The following is a 20,378-nucleotide window of genomic DNA, read 5'->3' as shown; positions in this document are numbered from 1 at the left end:
TTCTTTCAAACTTGGTGTGCACCAGCACCCATGGGTCCACTGACCAATTGCTCATTTAGAACATTCACAAGTGCATATGGCTTTTCCGTGTCTTATAGCACATTCATATTACATGAATCACATCAAAGCATTATGTACATAAACACACTCATGATATACATCACAACAACATGTGATACTTGCAATTTAACAATCCAATCATGCTCACAAGTTAAGGTATAGTTTAAATGCCTCTTAGGGCTTACATACTATACTAAAACAAGTTAAATATAGGACTGGTCAACCTCTGGAACCGTGCCATATCCATGAGGTCTACCTTTGGCACCCAAACAAGCATTCAAACTCAAGTTCCAAACCTGAAACTACATAGACAAAATTTTACTCGTCTTGTAAAATCTATCATGATTCATGCATTACGAATTTGGCACTCAAATTAATTCAATATATTCTCATACATCTTACTTGAATATAGGTGAAAACCTACCTCAAAATCATTAAAGATGATTTTTTAAAAATTCTGCAATGACAGTCTATTTTCTGAACATATTCGTCCTTGAACATTCAGACAAGACATCATAAATAATAAAATAAATTCAGGTAATTTTTTTATGAACATAACTTGACATGTCTAAAATAATCACAACAAAAAATAGAGCAAAATATGTTAATTCTGTACCACATGTGACTCGTTTTCCTGGACAAAATAGAATTCAGAACAAAATAGTTTTTTGGGCCATCTTGTCCGATTTTTAATTCTTAAATTAAAATGATCCAGTCTACCAAATCTTTATCACATGTTTTCAGATCTATCAACTATCATCCATAAGTTTTTGAGATTTAAATAATGCATTGTCAAAAGAATATGATTTTTCTAATAAAATTCAATCCAAAACAGGTTCTGAATCAAGATAGATTCTTTGCGCCAACTTGCAGAGACCATAACTCCTCAACCAAAACTCAGATGAAGGCAAGGTTTGAACTGGGATTTTTCTCTAATGTGTAAAGTATCCATAATTTTTTTCATAATTAATTCATGTACCATTTAGGAGAACTAGAATTAACAAGCAGACTGTTCGGATCAAAATTTAGAAAACTAACTTATTCAAGCAATATATCAAGAACCATGCATACATCAAGATCTACCATAAAAATTACTCATAAATTATTTTGATCTAATAAATTATCATAAAATCATGCATGAACACATCTATACATGCTTCAAATACAAATCTACAAATTAAAACATGATTTGATACTCGAAACATATTAAATCAACATAGATCACATGCTTTTTCCAAAATCGATCTCCTAAAAACCTATTTTCAGTTATGAAAACATGCGAACACATCAAAATCACATTCCACTCAGATCTGAACCATTTGTTGGTCCTAATATGCATAGGAGATTCATCCTCATGCATGTATCATGTACCCTAGCATGTAGACACACCCAAGTTAGGAAAACCCTACCTCGAATTGGTTGAATCTATGTGTTCTTCATTTCCAACACACTGGATCTTCCTTGAACCACCTCCTAGATCAACACTGTATCAGTCCTTTCATTAGATAGGACTGATATAGATGTAGACTATAAATGAACCTCATATGTGATATGAAACCCAAGCTACGACACAAAATGTTTTAAAGTAGTCTTGATGTCTCCAAAAACCGATTTTCCCAAAATTGCTTTTGGAGAAACAACACCATGATCAATATCATATCAGCCCCTTCTCTCAATGTGGACTGATATACATGTGTGTATTACCACAATATGACCATACATGCCTAGCACTATTCACACACCGAAGTTCATGGGCACCTACCTCCAAAGCCAAAAATGTTGGAGTATGAGGCTTCACAACATGTATAGGTCAAGCAATCCTTGACATTGGAACTCCCTTTCAACAATTGCTACACCTCCAAGCTTTGTGACCTCCTTCAATGGAGTTCTCTACACTTGTGAGGAAGAAGAAGAATAGAGAGAGATAGAGGGGTCAACCTTGAGAAGAGAGAGAGAGAGTGAAAGTGAAAATCGTGTAGGGGCTCTTTCATCCCTTCTTGTTGCTTCTCTTCAAAACTCTACTCAAACTTAGCCTTCCATTCTAATTTGGATCCCTTAATCTTTTAACACTTGTAGGACCTCTAATAATTAATTTAATTAATTAACATTATAATTCCATATAGGAGGGGGTGACACATGGCATTCCCATATTGATCCATAATTGAGATAGGGACTCTCTCTCCAAAACCGTGTAAGAGGATAGAGTCCAATATATTTTATCTTTCTCTCATTTTTATGTTAGTAACTTATTTTCAAATTTAACTATATTAGAGAGGGGCGCCACTTGGCCTCCTCCATATGGAATTAAAGTTGAATTGGACTCCCACTACAAGAAAAATGCTAATTAGCGACAAAAATTTATGACGAAAAAAATTCGTCACAAATTTGCGACGGATTAGCGAGAGAAAGATATTCGTCACTAAAATTTTGCTTATTTATAAAATTCACGATGAAAAATATTTTGTCGGTAATCCATTGCTAATTAGCGATGAAATTTATTCCATCTCAATATCCATCGCAACTTAGCCACAGATCAGCGACAGAACTTTTTTGTCGCTACGCCGTCCCCAAGTAGTGACGACCTAGCGACAGAATTCGTCTGTCGTGAATCCATCGCTAATTTCCCCGTAAATCCCTAATTTGAACTCCTTTCTTTCTCTTTTCTGTTTCGTCTCTGCTGCCCATCGCTCGCTGCATTTTTTCTCCGCCACTCGTCGCCCCCCGGCCTGTCGCCCCTCGACCGCCACCCGACACCCTTCGCGTGATGCCCTTTGCATGATGCCCTTCTCGCGATGCCCTACACCCGACGCCCATCGACCTCCCCCTTCGGCTCAGGTAACCCCCTGACTCCTCTGTCTCTTTCCTTTTTTGGCCGATCATTTCCTTTTTTGCCATGAAGGGGTTGAGCCTCTCTGTCTTACGGGATGCGAGGGAGAGGCTTGGCCTCCTCCCTATGCTTTTTTTGCTAGGGAGGGGTCGAGCCCCCTCTCTGTCTTACAGAATGCCTGGGAGGGGCTCGACCCCCTCCCTGTTTTTTTTTTTTTTTGCCAAGGAGGGGTCGAGCCCCCTCCCTGTCTTACGGGATGCCCGTGAGGGGCTCTCCCCCCTCCCCTTTTTTTGCCAGGGGGGGGAGATCCCTCTCCCTATTTTTTTTCTCCAAGGAGGGGTTGAGCCCCTTCCCTTTCTCCCTGTCTTACGGGATGTGAGTGAGGGGCTCAGCCCTCTCCCCTGTTTTTTTTTTGCCAGGGAGGGGCCAAGCCCCCTCCCTTTTTTTTTGTCAGGGAGGCCCTCCCTATCTTACGAGATGAGAGGGATGGGCCGAGCCCCTTCCTTTTTTTTTGGCCAAGGAGGAGTCGAGCCCCCCTCTATCTTACGAGATGCAAGGGAGGGACTCCGACCCCTCTCTGTTTCCTTTTTCGTTAGGTAAAGGTCGAGCCTCCTCCTTGTGTTGTTTTGTATATTTGTGCTTCGTAGGTACGTTACTGAGCTGATTGCACAATGTTAGTGCTAAGCATCACATGCGGCTAAAAATGCATTGCAAAAAGAAATAAGAAAAAAATTCAATGGCAAAAGTAATTCAAATCGGATAAATACCCATGGTGAGTAAGTGATGCAAGCACATCACATGTTATCTAATTTATTAGATGCAATATTTTTTTGTTCACACACTCACTTAGTTGTGGATATTTAGGACTGCTTTGGTGGAGTTTGGAGATCATGCTGAGCATGATTTTAATGTATGAGAATAGAAGTATTCTTATTTTTGGAGTACGGATTTCATGCTAGGCATGGTAGTGATTAGCGGGATATTAGAGTGTGTTTGTTGTAGATACATTTTTGACATTGTTTTGATATGAATGATTTGAATGTATTGCAATGTTTGATGTGTCTGTATCCATGCTTACATAAAGTTATTTTCTATTTGATTATGCCTTCCATGTGAATTTGCATCATGAAAACATGTTTCAAATGAACGTATCGTTTTATGGAATGTGATTTCATATTTCTAAATATCCTCGTGATGTATATAAATATGATGTGATGGTGTTACACACAAAAATTTATGCATTAATTGAAACAAAAAATTGCTCACAAACAATCACCAAACAAGAATTAATAGATAAATTAGATATTTTTTTAATCATAGCATTATTAAGATTCTCTTTTAACTGGTGATGATAATATCTGTAACATTATAGGACAAAATGGATTCAAACCATGAATGGATGTACCGTAGGATAGTTGATAATGAGGTGTCGCATGAATATATGGATGGTGTTGACAATTTTATTGAATTCGCAATGGCAAGTAGCAATACAGTAGATCCCACCGGTTGGATCAGATGCTCATGTACAATATGTAAGAATAATCGATTTGTAGAACCTTATGGCATTAGACATCACCTATAGAGGAAGGGTTTTATTAGTGGTTATCAGAATTTGACGCTTCATGGTGAAGAATTTTAGAATAATTTTGACGCACGGGTGGATGTGGTGCACGATAATCCATATATGGATTTGATATTTGATGTCGCAAAACAAGAAATTGGTTCTGCTATGGAACATAGTGATGCACCAATTGGGGTACATGAAGAAGCAACAAATGATGCATCTAGTAGATTTTATGACTTACTTAGAGATGCTGATGCGCCACTATGGAATGGTTGAGAGAGTCACAATATCTTGTCTGCAGTTCTTCAACTACTGAATTTGAAGTTAAAGTATAATTTGAGTCAATCATGTTTTGACCGTTTGTGCTCTATTGTGAAGAGTATGTTGCCCAAAGATGAGAAATTGCCACAAAATCTCTATCGTGCAAAGATTATGGTCAATGCTCTAGGTATGAGGTATCAAAAGATAGATACTTGTCTAAATCATTGCATGTTGTATTTTAAAGATCAAGAAAATAGCAGATCATGTCTATCATGTCTATCGTGTGGACATCCTCTGTTCAAGCCAAAGACAAGAAAAAATGGTAGCACAAGGTCAAAAGAAGTGTCATATAAGTCACTCTGCTACTTCCCTCTCACCTCAAGATTGCAACGACTATATATATCTTCGAGGACAGCAAAACAAATGATATGGCATACAAATAAAGTTCGGCATGATGAAGACAAGATCACACATCCTGTTGACGCGGAAGCTTGGAGGCACTTTGATCGTACTCATCAGAACTTCGAAATGAAAGTGAGAAATGTTAGGCTAGGTTTATGTACAGATGGATTTAATCCATTTGGGGGTAGATCAACCCCATACTCGTGTTGGCCGGTATTTGTCACACCTTACAACCTTCCTCCAAGTTTGTGTATGAAGCGTCAAAATCTTTTCTTGTCTTCATTGATCCTTGAACCGACTTCTCTGGGCCAAAATATTGATGTATATTTAAAGTCATTAATTGATGAATTGAAAATACTATGGGATGATGGTGTTCTCACGTACGATGCTCACAAAAAACAAAACTTCAATATGAAGGTTGTTATTCTATGGACAATCAGTGACTTCCCTGCATATGGTATGTTATCTGGTTGAAGCACATATGGGAGGTTGGCATGTTTGTACTGCATGGAGAATACAAAATCTTTTAGATTGACGCATAGAAGGAAACTGTGCTGGTTTGATTGTCACCGTCGATTTCTACCCAGCGACCATCCATTTTGACGACAAAAGAATGTGTTTCGAGCATGCACAACTGAAATGAAAGGTTCACCCACAAGGTTGTCTGCCATAGAGATTTTAAGAAGATTGTGATACTTTTCATGTGGACTGACAGATGCTCGTAGGCCGACGTCCTTTCTTGGATTTGGAAAGGATCACAAATGGACAAAGAAATCTATATTTTGGGAACTACCATATTGGCCGACCTTATTGATATGACATAATTTGGATGTCATGCATGTGGAGAAAAATGTGTTTGATAATGTGTTCAATACGGTAATGAATGTGAAAGGAAAAATGAAGGATAATCCAAAGGCCGGTATAGATTTAAAAGTAATATGTACTCAAAGAGTACAATGGCAAAGTACTGAAACCAAAGGCAAGGTACGTGCTTGGACCAGATCAAGTAAAATAGGTATGTCAATGGTTGAGACAGTTGAGATTTCTAGATAGATACATCTCTAACATTGCTCGAGTTGTGAAGATAGACGAGGGGCAGTTATATGGGTTGAAGATCCATGATTGTCATGTCATTATGCAACGGTTAATACCTCTAGCATTTCATGATATGTTAGACAAACCTATATGGGTGGTATTGTCCGAGTTGAGTAGATTTTTTAGAATATTGTGCGTATTAGAAGTCGTAGTATCTGAGGTAAAGAATCGCGAGGATTCTGTCGTCACTACTATTTGTCAGCTAGAGAAGCTTTTTCCACTAGCATTTTTCGATATTATGGAACATGTGATCATACATTTGACATATGAACTAAGGGTTGGTGGTCCTATGCAATATCGGTGGATGTACTCATTTGAAATGTATATATTTTTTTATATTTTTATTTTCAATGCTATTGAGAAATTTATTGTAATCCGAGATGTGTATTGTTGACAGATGCATGTTTGACCTCAAAAAAACTGTTTAGAATAAAGCAAGAGTAGAGGGATCTATTTGTAAGGCATACACTTTAGAAGAAATTTCAAAGTTTTTATCTATGTACTTTGAACCTCACATTCCAACACGTTACACATGCCCACTTCATAATGATGATGGAGAACAATTTATTGTAACTGACAAATTATCGATATTTCAACCACTTGGACATGCATTTGGTAGTTGTCGGTCAAGACTCTTGGAAGATCGAGAGCAAGACGCTGCACAAATCTATATCTATTTTAATTGCTCAGCAATCGACCCATACATCAAGTAAGTATACTTAATATGTAACACTAAGTTCTATACGTGCGTACATGGTTTGGTAATATAAGTATTTGTTAGGTGAAGACAATTTGATCTAGAGTTGCAAAGAAAACTTTCACATCTCACTGATGCAGAAGTACAGAAAGAACGTGAAAATAAGTTTGTGACATGGTTGAAAGAGTTGGTAAGGACGATGATATACATTCTTTCCGTGTAAACAACAATAAGATACTTAATTGGTCATGATCATAGTCATTTTTTATGCTTGTAGGTCTGCCATGGTGATGTTAAAGATCAAGAAATATGTGATTTATAAAATGGTCCGACTGTCGATGAAGAATTCATGAACTTTCACATGCAAAATTCTGTTTTAGCGTGCGAATTTACGTATATATATAGGCGATTAGAATGTGAATTTTGTCAATAGTTTCGTGTTGGTTGTTGTGAAAGCCTACTTTCAATGCATAATTAATAGAATTTTGCATGCTATCAACTTTAAGCGATGTGAAATTTTGTTTTAGCATGCAATTTTACCTGTATATATAGGCAATTAGAGTACAAATTTTGTCAAGTGTTTTGCGTTGATGGTTGCAAAAATCTATCTTTCAATGCAAAATTCATAAAAAGTTTGCAAAATACATGGATTTTCACATGCTATCGACTTTATGTGATGCAAGATTTTGTTTTAGTGTGTGAATTTACCTTATTGATAGGAGTTTGTGTCCATTTTTTTCGTTTGTACGTGGAAAGAGCAATAATCCTTTTCTCTCTAGAACCCTAACTCTTTTTCATGTACCCTTGCGGTGATTCCTGTGAAAGTTTTTTCGCTCAATTTCAATGCTCATCGACTTTTCCAATTAGTTTTTTTAATCTATTCCAGTGATTATCGTTATTTTTTTACTTTTTACTTTTTATTTTTTTGTAGGTATGAATAGTTAATAGATGCAGTTGGGGTTACTGTGTACAAGCATTAAATAGGGGTTGCGGGGGTTATTGTGGGTTATTGGTTTTCTAAGTGATTGATGTTAACTGAATGATATATTGTTTGGTTGGTGTAGGCAATTATGATAACTTCTGAAAGGGTACGGGTATTTCACAGTTGCACTGATCAACCTATTTGGAGATCTATATTGGTCTCTAAAAACAACAATTATAAAGAGTTTGTAGCATTGATATATCATAAAATCATTTATGTAAAAGAGTCAATAATCAATAATCCTCTAGTATAAGTGCTCTCCAAAATTAGATAGCCAACATATATGGATATATATTTTGGACAATGATGACGAATAATCAATATTATATAGAATTGATGTTTACATAGTTGCTAGTAAAAATAATCGAGAAGCCATTGTTTGTGAAGTTAGACAAGAAGTTGTTGGTTGCAAAGTTATAAAAGTAGTCGAAAGTAATATATAAAAAGCAGTCACAAGTTATGTACAAGAAGCAATTAAAGAATGAAATGATGAGAATTTTGTGGATAATATGCATCTATCTCAGGCACATTTATGTATTGAGCGCAGTTCTTTAAAGAACATCTCACTATCCCAAACAGTTAACAATGAGAGAATCATTGCAGAGGATGTAGAATCACGTAGGCAAACTAGTGTTGGTGATCTTCATCGCAGTACATTGGATGAAACCTAGCCTTCCAATGCAGATGACAAATCTAAGTAAATGTTGTTGGACTTTCTAAATTATGCTTGAGTTGAAGGTGTTATTTTTATTATTAATCTTGAAAGTTGGAGGTGCAAGAATATTACATGCATGGAAAAAAAGAAAGTGATATATACGACAAATTTTGATTTAGTTTGTGCAGCTGATCAATCTATTTGGGGTAGTAGCGATAATGGCCATAATAGAGAATCAAATGATAGCGATGTTGATGAATATACCATGTCGGCTGAGCAGAAATAAAAAAACAATAATAGAGGATGAAGACAATGATGATATGGATAAATAATAGAAGCTGAGAATGATGCATAAATGATATTTGGCAAGTCAAACCATTGGTTTTCGTTCAATGATTTTTTATTTAATGAAAAACAATCGAAAATCATTAAAGTAGAAGAATCTGAGTTGTATGAGAAGTTGAGCAACGAAAAGCTCAACAATTGTAAAGAGTTCTAGTATCTAACAACAAACTCAAACGATGAAAAACTTGCTTGAGGTAAATTAATGATCTTGATCACTATCATAATTTTTTGAGAGGTCATGTGATTAAGAATAACTATAAAGCAAAATTCATAAAGAGATGCAGTAACAGAGTCACTGTCATATGCATGAGAAAAAACTTGCAAACTATACTTGATTGCTTCTGAAAGATCTATTATACAAAGATGCACAAAGCATTGTTTTTTTTAATGAAGATATATGAAAGGTAGCATACATGTGGTGGAATAGTAAGAAACCTCATTGTGAAAAAAATGTCTTCTAAATAAATTTCATATGTTATTTACTGATGCTTGCATGTTAACCCGAAGATGACTCCAAGAGAAATCATGAATGACATAAGTCGAAGGGAAGGTGTTGAATTTAGTTACAAATAAGCACGGTGTGGATGAAAATTGACCTGCAAAATGATATATGATTTATTTGAAGAGTCCTTCAAGATGCTTTCCACCTATTGTGATTATTTGATGATGGCTAACCGAAGATCACTAGGCCTCATCAAGATTAATTTCATTTCAGTACCTGTTCTTATCCTTTCATACATGCATCACTAGGTTTTTTAAATGATGTTCTCCAGTTATTATGGTAGACGACATATTTCTAAAAGAAAAATACATGGGTATACTATTGTCGGCCCATGGTATTGATCTTATGAATGAGATATTTCTTGTAGCATTTGCAGTTGTAGATAAAAAGTCAACAAATCATGGGCATGAATTTTTAGGCTTTTGAAGGCATAATTTTCATGCTTCAATGATGATAAATAGAAAGATAAAGTAGAGTTGACAGTTGTTTCGGATAGACACAAAGGGCTTCAGTATGTTGTCTCCTACACATGGCCTAGATGTCGTGTTGGATTTTGCATAAAGCACCTGACATAGAACTTTTGTAAGAAATTTGGTTCACTACTTAATACACTCTGATGGAGCATAACCCGAGCAGCCACGAGAAGTGCAATTATTTTATAGAAAATATTTATGAGCAAGATAAAACAGCATACTTGTATGTAACTGAAGAAGTGGTTGAGAAACATTAAGCTAACAGTCACTTTCCAGCAAGATTATATGGTGCTTAACCTCTAATATAGGGAAGAACTTCAATTTGTAGATTTTCTCCATAGGTGACAAGCTCCTAGTGCCTCTTATTAAGAGATTTCATCTTATGTTGATGAAACTTTATAAGAAAATAAAGATTAGCGGGCAGAAAAGGTCAAGTGTTGTTGTACCTGAGGTTAAAAAGAAACTAGATAAATTTAAAAGAAAAGCATAACTACTATATATGAAAGTAGTGCATTGCCTCCAACGTCAACACAAAGCCTATGGTCGATCTCACAGCTACAATGTTGACCTTGAAAAGCAGACATGCTCTTGTCAAGAGTTGCAGGTTAGCAAAATTTCATGCTCACATGTGATCTCATGCATTTTGTACAAGGAAAATCTATCAAGAGATTATTGTGACAAATTTTTCATAGCATATAGTATATATTCATTCTTTTCAATGGTGGATAGCGTCCCATATGTGTTTCTTCAACCCTTATTCTATGTTTCTACCAAAAGTGAGATATAAACCAAGGTAACCTAAGGTTAAGAGACGGAGAACAGAACACAAGGATGTTGCATCATACAAATATAATGTATGTGGTGAGATTGGCCACAACAAGTGAAAACACTCATAAAAGTATGTATGAGTATTTTATGCTTTGAGAAAGTATTAGATAATGGTTTTTAATACTTCTTTATAATTTAATAGTGTTTTTTAATAAACTGCTTCAAAGTCTTATGTCTATTGAGTATATAACATGTTTGATTGTTTGTATGTGAACTCATTTAAATCTAATATGAATGTATCACTTATTTTGATGATACAACACCTAGAAAAAATCATAGAGATGCTCCAAAAATACCACACAGAGAGAATATAAGCAAGACATAAACTGTCAGAGATCATTTACTGTACCCCTTATATTCTATTTTGACAATAAAAAAATATGAATGTTATTTTAATAAAATGAACAAAAACTTGGATGTCATTTGAATGTAAAGTTCATTCATAGTTATATTTAAAAACTTTGTTATAATTTTGCATATAAGGTTGATAGAATTTGTAACTATTATGTTATGTTTGTGGGTGAATTTTAGTTGTAAATTTCAGAAGTTTTATTTATATGTATTGTTAAATTGTTAAACAAGAAGATTTGTTCTGTAACAATAAAATTTAAAGCAAATTTTTTGTATATTTGATAAAATTTAGCATATAAGTAGGAAATTTGCATATTTTAAATGAAATTTGCATATATACATGCAAATTTGTCACCATTTTGCTTGTATATGTGTGAATCTATTTTATATATATGTGAATTTGTTTTGTATATGTGTGAATTTGTTTTGTATACATGTAAATTTTCAACATATGTATATGTGTGATCCAACAGGTATATGTGTGATCCATTCTGTATACATGTAAATTTCATATCCTTTTGTGAAATTTTGCACATAAGAAGAATATTCACTTACATGCAAATTTGCATAAAATTTTACATATTTAATTGAAATTCATAAATTTAGGATAAATTTGCATGTTTTATATACGTGATATGTTTTGTATATATATGAATTACCCATCCTTTTACGAATTTCACACATGAGAAAATTCGCTTATTTTGAAAGAAACTCGCATGTATATGTGCAAAATTTTCATCCTTTTACAAAAATAAAGTTGCTCATACATTACATTCATTTCATTCTTTCATAAAATGAAGTTGGTTATACATTGCATTCATTTCATTCTTTCACAAAATAAAATTGCTCATACATTGCATTCATTTTATTTTTTCACAATCTTTCACAAAATAAAGTCGCTCATACATTGTATTCATTTTATTCTTTCACAAAATAAAATCGCTCATACATTGCATTCATAACATCCTTTCACAAAATGAATGAATGATAATACATTGCATTCATTTCATTCTTTCACAAAATGAAGTCGCTCATACATTGCATTTACTGTATTCATTTTCATTCTTTTACAATAATGTTGTTTCTCACTGCTTATTTGATGAGGAGAAAACAAAGTATGTGCACGTTCATCTCTTGGGCCTTAAGAATATTGCATATCAGTGCATCTTTAATGGAGAGAAAACATAGTATATCATTGTCAATTTTATACTTTGTTGTTCTCCTGATTTTTCCTACCTCACTCATACCATGTAATTAAACATTGACTTGAGATACATTGACTGTGTTGATGAAAATAAAATTAAATATACCATTGATTCTACATCATCATCATCCAACATATCTATCCGACTATCACAGTCCGTTAAAGTGAAGGCCCCATTGATTCTACATCATCATCGTTCATGATGAGAACGAGTTTTAAGATAATCAACCGACTCATGAACAACTTGCAGACTTTTGGTTTTCTATTTCACCCATACCATAAGATGTGCTTACCAATAAAACTCACCGTCGATGATTTTTTGTCGATGAAGTGTCATTGATCTTTTCATCGTCAATGCTTGGTCCTAAAAAAATGACCATAATTTTTTACAGGTTGAAGACAGCTAAAACCTTAGTTTCTATGAAACACTAGCTTTGCTTTTATACTAGGTTCATATGAAAATCTGCAATTCCAAAAAAAAAAATTGAATTACCTCTAATGGCATATATATATATATATATAGGTAAATTCACACGCTAGAATAGAATCACATATCGCTTAAAGTCAACATGCGAAAGTCTATAAATTTCGCAAACCTTTTATAAATTTTGCATCGAAAGTAGACTTTCACAACAACCAACGTGAAACTCTTGACGAAATTCATATGCTAATCACCTATATATATATACTAAAACAAAATTTTGCATGCAAAAGTGCATGAATTCCATAAAAAATGAATTCTGCATCGACATGCAGATTTTTGCAATCACCAACACAAAACTCTTGATGAAATTCACAAGACATTTTCATAAGTATCACAATTTTTATACCATTTATGTGAAATATGTGATTTCTACAAAAACATCATGCAAATCCCGTTTTTAATGAGATTTAGCAAGATTAAAAATATATGCAGTTCATCCTCATAAAATATATAAAGACTTCCTCATCTTACAATTTCTGAGTCAACAATCATTGATAAAGTTTGTCACAGAAAAAAGTCGGCATATCCTCAAGGAGTCCACATGCAAATGTTAAAATGATCATTTTAAAAACCAACATTTGCAATACATAGTTTTTGTCGCATAGTACGGTCATTTTTTGTGAAAAAAAATCTTTTCTTATGAAAACTTTTCTTGCTTTCAAACTTGCCCCTAATAAGGGTGTGTTGTGTAGAGAAGGTTAAGATGATGAACCTAATCATACAAGTAAATGAGCTGGCTCCAGCCTGATTCCGCTGTTTTATTTTTTACTTTTGTATTTTTATTGTAAAAACCTTAATAAAAACTTTTAGGACCATAACAAAATCAATTACCTTCTCTTGAGAAAAACCCGTCAGAAACATCGCAAGAAAATATTTGTAATTGAAAAGGGCTATAATATTTAAAAAGAAAAAGAAAATTTGAGAAAGGGCATACCCAATGCAGTCCTATATTCTGGGGTGGCGGGAAGGGCTATTGGGGATGGTCCTAACCTTCTGTTTTCTATATGGAGGAAGTAGCGACTCAGGATTTAAACCAGTGTTGACACGCTGACAGGCCAATCACCTTACCATTGCACCAAGCAAAAGCAAAGACACTTCCAAGAAACAACAGAAGACAAAGAAAGCTTATTCTCGGGGGGGGGGGGGGGGGGGGCAGAAGATAACAGCAGCAGCTTGTTTTCCAACACATTATGTAATTGTTTTGCATAGAATATGAATTTCTTGCAAGGAGAAAGAACATGAAGCATCAGATATCAAAAAAGTTTCCAGGTATATGGTAGTTGACATAGCGACAATTCCATCCTAAATGCTTGCAACTACGTGTTCCCGAAATAAAACGAAGACTTGTTTCCTTGTAAATTTGCTTCCATGGAGAACATATATCTGCAAATCAATAACAGCACCAAGGTAAAATGATCAGCATGACACCAGAGTCACAATACTAAGCACAATATTGAAGATCATAGATAAGAAAAGCTACATGTGTGAACTGGTGGTGGTAATCTTGACAGTAGTGAGTGTAATACTGGTGAAGCGACTGGTTGAGACACAATAAACACCTTTGAGATATGCAGCGTAACAGGTTGTATATTCCGCATATTTCCCATATATCAAAACCACGGAAATGCTCTCTATAGGTCGAGCACATTGATCAACCTCAAGAGTTTCCTATCATCCTTTAATGATATTATGTTGAAACCATTGAAGTTTGGGAAAAAAATGATATTTACAGGGAACCGCGCAGCTAGGTCTCTATTCCTGGGGGCGATTTCTCCGTGTAAATATCAAAAAAAAAAGTCCAGTACGAGAGATGTGGTTGTCAGGGTATGCTTGATTGCATGCGCAGAAGTTTTGTTAGGCAGAAAGTTCCTTGCTGCTAGAAATATTTTTCAAACCTTGCAGAAAATAGATTTTGCACAAAATATCATACATTCTGTGCATCTAACTATTTCTGACCCATGAAATGAACACTTTGCATGCACACACAAACATGATATATCACATATAACATGCATCAAGTCGTACACGGTATTCATGAATGTACATGCACATACAATTCCACGTCATGCAAGCCAATCAAATGGATGCTTCCGGTGAGAACAAATCTACTTATAGATAAAGAAGTCCAGTGACATAGTCCATTCAGAGATGAATGATGTCCTTGTTGCTAACTAGAGACCTAGATGTAGGCTTAACTCAATGGTGATGTACAAATTACCTCATTTTGGCTCCTATACCATGTCCATATATATTGTTCTTACCAAACTACATAAGAATAGTCATATCCCTATCCTGGAGTCATACCAATTGTCTCGTATCCACCAAGCTGTTTCATACCTGAACAACTTCAAAAGATTACTCCCTCTCCCAAGTGTCCAATACCATAGGAAGTCCTGATATTCCTGTGAACAGGACTGATGACAGGCAAATTTCTTCTAGTTACTCCAGCATGAGAGATGGGTCTGACTTACATCAATACCAATAATTAAAAGTAAACACGGAGTGGGACTACCTCATAACATCATGATAACAGGAACTTCACACACTGTAACAAAAAATTTAATGAAAACCAAGAAATAATTTTGAAAGAAGAAAGAATGTGCATAGTAGGAAATCTTATTAAAATATTGTTTTTCTGATGTTACTTTTTAAAATATGATAGCACAATCTCCTATGGTTACTATGATGCTCTTGTAAATTCACCCCTTGGAACCATGAGGTGCAAATTATGCCCAGAAGATCACAAACCCAAAATGAGAAATTTCGCTATTAAGGTCTGGGTCCTGGGAAGAGGGTCATGTTATTTGTCTATGCACAAAGTTGCATGAACTTTTCTTTTGTTGTATCTTCCTATTGCATAAAAGAAGGCCAAACATTTAGATCTAGCAACTAAATAGTGCAACATAAATAAACAAGTATAGGCACATATCTGAAGTACATAGCCATGCTATATTTGGATAGTTTGGGCATGACAGCCCCACATACACCTGAAAGCAACTAATAGAATAGGGAAAGAGTTAGGATCATTACAGGGAAAAGCAAAAAATTAGTCAATGGCCTCCAAGAAGGAAGAGGAGTCCAATCACTGTCACTAACACATTGTATCGTACCATAATACAAAGATACACTATTGTATTGAAAAATAGGCTGTATCATATTGTATTGGTATCCATTGTATGAAATAACCAATGTTGTGCAAATCGCATTAAAACTGATAGTTTCGCCATGGTTCATTTTTTATCAACTTTTGGCCAAATTTTTAAGCTGTATTAGGTATTTTTGGCCTTCACTTCATACCTCAAACACTAAGGGAGTGTTTGGAAAAAAGAATTCATTTTGACATGTGAAGTTGTGAACCCTATATGAAAAATGAACCATGTTATATAGAATCCAATGGAATTATTTTTTTTCTGTTTGTTTTGAATACGAAACAAGACATGACTACGAGCCAATTTATGATATTTTTTATTACAAAATGTGGGATTCATTCATACCTGAACCATCTATAAATTAGTTAGGTTGGACCCAATATCATTTTTCAATTGACAAATTCCAATTTAAATGGATCAGATCAGATATGTTTGAAAAGGTAGACATTTGACTCAATGCCAACTCTGAACTCCATCTAACATAGATTCAATCAGGTTTTTCACTTCTTGAGAATTGGTGATTTTGGACATTTGCTCTATATTCGACTCTTGGAAAGTTGATTCTTGTGTGAACTTTGGAAGCTTGCCATAGTCCAACACTTGGCATGCTGATACATAGAGGAGGTTAGATTACAAAATTAGGATTGCAAGATGTGAAAACCATGAACAAAATGTTGGATTTACACTGAAGTACAAACCAAGACTCATCACTTACTTTAAGGATTTTAAGATAATCAAAATTTGGCATTTTGAGCTCTTCCAATAATTCAATTATGCAACTTTCCAGAACCATGACACTAAGCTTGACTGCTGTTTGAGAAATCTACTAATGGCTATGTAGTCAAAAGCACTGTCTCAGCACCGTCAAGTCCGCCTAGTCAGACTGCATAAGTAAAAAGCCTAGGCTTTGCAATTCTTAAGTGGGTATCTTAAAAGGTACCAATTTTGCCGACTAGAGCACCTAGTCAGTGACTAAGCTGCCCTCACCTAGGCTCAAGGGGAGTTAAGTGATTTTTTTATTATAATCTTTCTTTACACGTAAGAAGAGATGGGGTTAATTTTAAATTATTCTATGTTTTATATATGTATGTGTAAATTTGTTTCTGATGATTTTTTTTGTAAAAGGCTGAAAGTGAGATATATATGTGAGTTTTTGTAAATTTTTCTATGAAAGCCTGAAATCATGTTTAGTATTACTGATTATACAATATGTTATTGATATATGTGTGTGTTACTGTGGCGGAAAGTATGATTTTTTTTGTATATATATTCTGAATGTGTTTGCATGTGTTACAATCAATTTTTCTGTGAAAGGCTGAAAACATATTGTGTTGATTATACTGAATATGTGATGAATAATTGAATATATATATATATATATATATATATATATATATATATATATATATATATATATATATATATTGTGAAAGCATGTGTGATTGTGTATTTGTTTGATGAAAACATCCTATTATCAAAAGAATTAAACATATTTTTATGTATATTTTGTATATTTTTTTATTTTTAATTGGGGTACCAAACTAGTCCGACTAGTCCGGCCTAGTCCTCAATTAATCTTTTTAGGGGTATACCGACTAGGCACTGGCTAGCACTTTTGACCACATAGACTAATGGCAAGAGAAAGAAACGATGAATGATTTAGTATGGTGATTTTGTGCATCTGTTGACAGGGACAAGATACCATGTACATTTTGTGCCATTGAATTTACAGGTTGAAACGTCATCTTGCAGGTGGAAACTAGTACCCAAGTTCATGAGAATATCCTATGCTTTCAAATTACGTAAACATAGAAATGATAACTAGTTTGCAAGAAATAAAGAAAAGCAACATGCAACCAAAAAATGAAGTTATAGAAGCTAATAAAAGGTAACCGATAGAAATTGAAGAAAATCAACTGTCACCACTAGAAAACGTACATTTTTCACCAGCGCAACCGAAATCATAAAAGAAACCTTGAAACATTTGCAGTTGGAGGAAGTTCTTGAGCATACGAATAAGAAATAAAGAGTTGGTGATGAAATATTTAATATTAGGAAAAAAATTATAGGTCTTAGACTAATCTTAGGATGTTAGAAAATTAGATATCATCCTTTCAGGTCAAACATTTTCAGAAGAGTATTTAGCTATGAAAGAAAAAAAATGAAGAAGGGCACGTAGTCATCGGTTATAACATTCTAATCTTTTTGTAATTTGAGATGCATTCTCTTCTATTCAGGTTATGATGCTCTCCAGAAGAATCAGTTCCTGAGACACGGGATGAAGATTCTGGAGCGGATCCCTCACTTCAAAGTGAGAAATTCAGCCAGTATGTTCCATGGTGATGAAAACTAGTAGTGTTAAGAAATCAAGATGATGAATAATGCAAGCACGTTGAACCAATCTTTTTTTTTTAGAAAGAGACATTCTGCAATGTATACTTTTTCTCCTGATGAAGACAGCCACAAATAATACTCGGAATACACAATTCAATCTCAAAAAATTGCAAATTTAAGCAACATGGTATCTCTATATAACCGAAAAACATAAAAAATTTGTTTATGCTCAAGTGGGTAGTGCTAATCTTGAATGCTTCCTTCAGAATGGCAATGCCCATAAACAAAGTGGTATCAATAAGAATCACTGATCAATACCTCAAAAAACAAAAAAATTACAACATCAAAACCTAACCTAATACAGCAGACCAAGAAAGGAAAACAAAAAGGGGGGGGGGGGGGGGGGGAGGGGACGCACCTCAAAGGTCATGGTTGTGGTGGTGGTGATGGCGTTAGTGGAGGAGAGAGGTGATTGACTACGATGGGAGGCCTGATAGCCTTCTGGGCAGCTTCCTTTTGCTTCCGAGCATTGTACATCTCTTCCGTTTCAATGGCCACCAATCTCTTGACCTATTACCAAAAACACCCAAAAAAATACCACCACCCAACAACCTGAAATTTCTTCATTCATTCAGAGAGAGAGAGAGAGAAAGAGACCTGCTGGAGCATGCCGCGGACGGTGGGGGTGTTCCATCGCATGACGGTGCGGTGGCACTTGCGGAGGTGGAGGGCCTCGAGGGTCCGCCGGTGGAGCTTTCGTGTCCCCGGCAGGCCCCTCACCAGCGTTATGTACAGGTGGGGGCTCCACCCGATCCCCACATTCGCCTTGAACGCATTGAGCGCGTTGTTCATCTCTCTCTCTGGAAACAAGCAAGGTGAAGAGGGAAAGGATCGTGCCAAAATGATTAGAAATGGGACGTGAAAAAGAGGGAACACTAAGGTCAAGTTTCCTGCGTGAAGCTGCAAATCGTGGCAAAAACAGGGTATTATTTTAAAGACCCGAAGAGACTTTGAAGGGTACCTTCGCAAGCCGAGCTTGGCATGATGAAGCTCGGCTCGCTCAGGTAAACTGGCGTACAGGCTCGAGCTCAAGCCGAGTATCGAGCTGAGCTGGACTCGGTCCGAGATCAACAGACAGAGGGAGAGAGAGAGGAATTCGGCGAGGCATCGGGCCTTGGTGAGCTTTCCTCCTGCGCACCACCCTTAGACGAGCGGCGGACAGAGCTGTCGAGGAGGAGGAGGTGCACCGCCGGTGGTCCAGGTTAGGGCTCAGGAGGTCGAGGCAAGTCTAGAGCGATCGGTGCTGTGACAGTAAAGCGAATGAGGAGGAAGAAAAAGCAATCTAGTTTTCTCTATTGAATTCTTTCTCATTTCTTTAAAAAAAAATTGTGGGTTTTCCCTCTTACGAATCACAGAAAAATTTTTTATGGGTTTTCCCTCTTACGAATCGCAGAAGAAAGTGAGAAAAATAAAGGGTAAAAGGTGCAGCACATGAAATAGCAAATAACACATCTGAAAAGTAAAACTTCAAAAGTATTGCTATTCACGTATTTCTTTTTCTCTATCTACACACTTTAACATGAAGTACATGTATTTAAAGAAGGCAAAGCCTTTACATAAAAATAGGAAACTTAAGCTAAAAGTTAGGAAATAAACAACTCACTTACACCACTTTTGAAACTCTACCAACAAAAGTAAATCCCTATAAACTAGGAAACTTAAATAGGTGGGCTTTGAGTGCTCTTCAAGTCAAACGTGGGCATTGGATGCCCTAACCACTTCCTTCTACCTTGAGCACCAAGTCATACGTGGGCTTTGGATTCTCTTGCCCACGACCTTGAACATTAACCAACATTTTTTCCCCTTAATGTGAAAGGCCTTGCACACCTATGGATTCTCTTAACATCGAAAATTTTTTAGATGACAAGGCTTTTGTGAAACCATCAGCAACTTGATCATTTGTAGAACAATGCTTCAGCACTACTTCACCTTTTTCCACTGCATCTCTTATAAAATGATATATAAGCTCAATGTGCTTTGTCCTACCATGAAAAGTAAGATTTTTAGCAATAGAAATTGTAGACTGATTATCACAATAGAGCTTAGTTGGGAGATTTTGTTCTACATGCAAGTCCTTCATAACACGCCTCATCCAGATTGCTTGA

The 20,378-nt window shown here is 35.5% G+C and overlaps 1 protein-coding gene across 2 annotated transcripts; it reads right to left on the bottom strand.

Annotated features, from left to right (window-relative positions):
* Positions 1-227: 227 nt before the first annotated feature.
* On the bottom strand, positions 228-19,473 carry LOC149827853 (uncharacterized). 2 transcript variants are annotated; one of them, XM_090018271.1, is made up of 3 exons: positions 18,871-19,473; positions 18,632-18,783; positions 228-362 (listed from the first exon to the last, which is right to left on the bottom strand). In XM_090018271.1, exons 1-2 carry the CDS (start codon positions 19,063-19,065, stop codon positions 18,640-18,642), a joined length of 339 nt encoding a protein of 112 aa, XP_089874397.1. In that variant the 5' UTR covers positions 19,066-19,473; the 3' UTR covers positions 228-362; positions 18,632-18,639. The 2 variants fall into 2 exon arrangements, with proteins under 2 accessions (XP_089874397.1, XP_089874396.1); XM_090018270.1 differs by lacking the exon at positions 228-362 and adding an exon at positions 13,960-14,113.
* Positions 19,474-20,378: the final 905 nt, after the last annotated feature.

Source organism: Nuphar pumila, chromosome 10 (genome assembly GCF_984573655.1).
Source record: "Nuphar pumila chromosome 10, dmNupPumi1.hap1.1, whole genome shotgun sequence".
NCBI lineage: Eukaryota > Viridiplantae > Streptophyta > Magnoliopsida > Nymphaeales > Nymphaeaceae > Nuphar > Nuphar pumila.
This window is presented reverse-complemented; position numbering and strand designations above follow the sequence as displayed.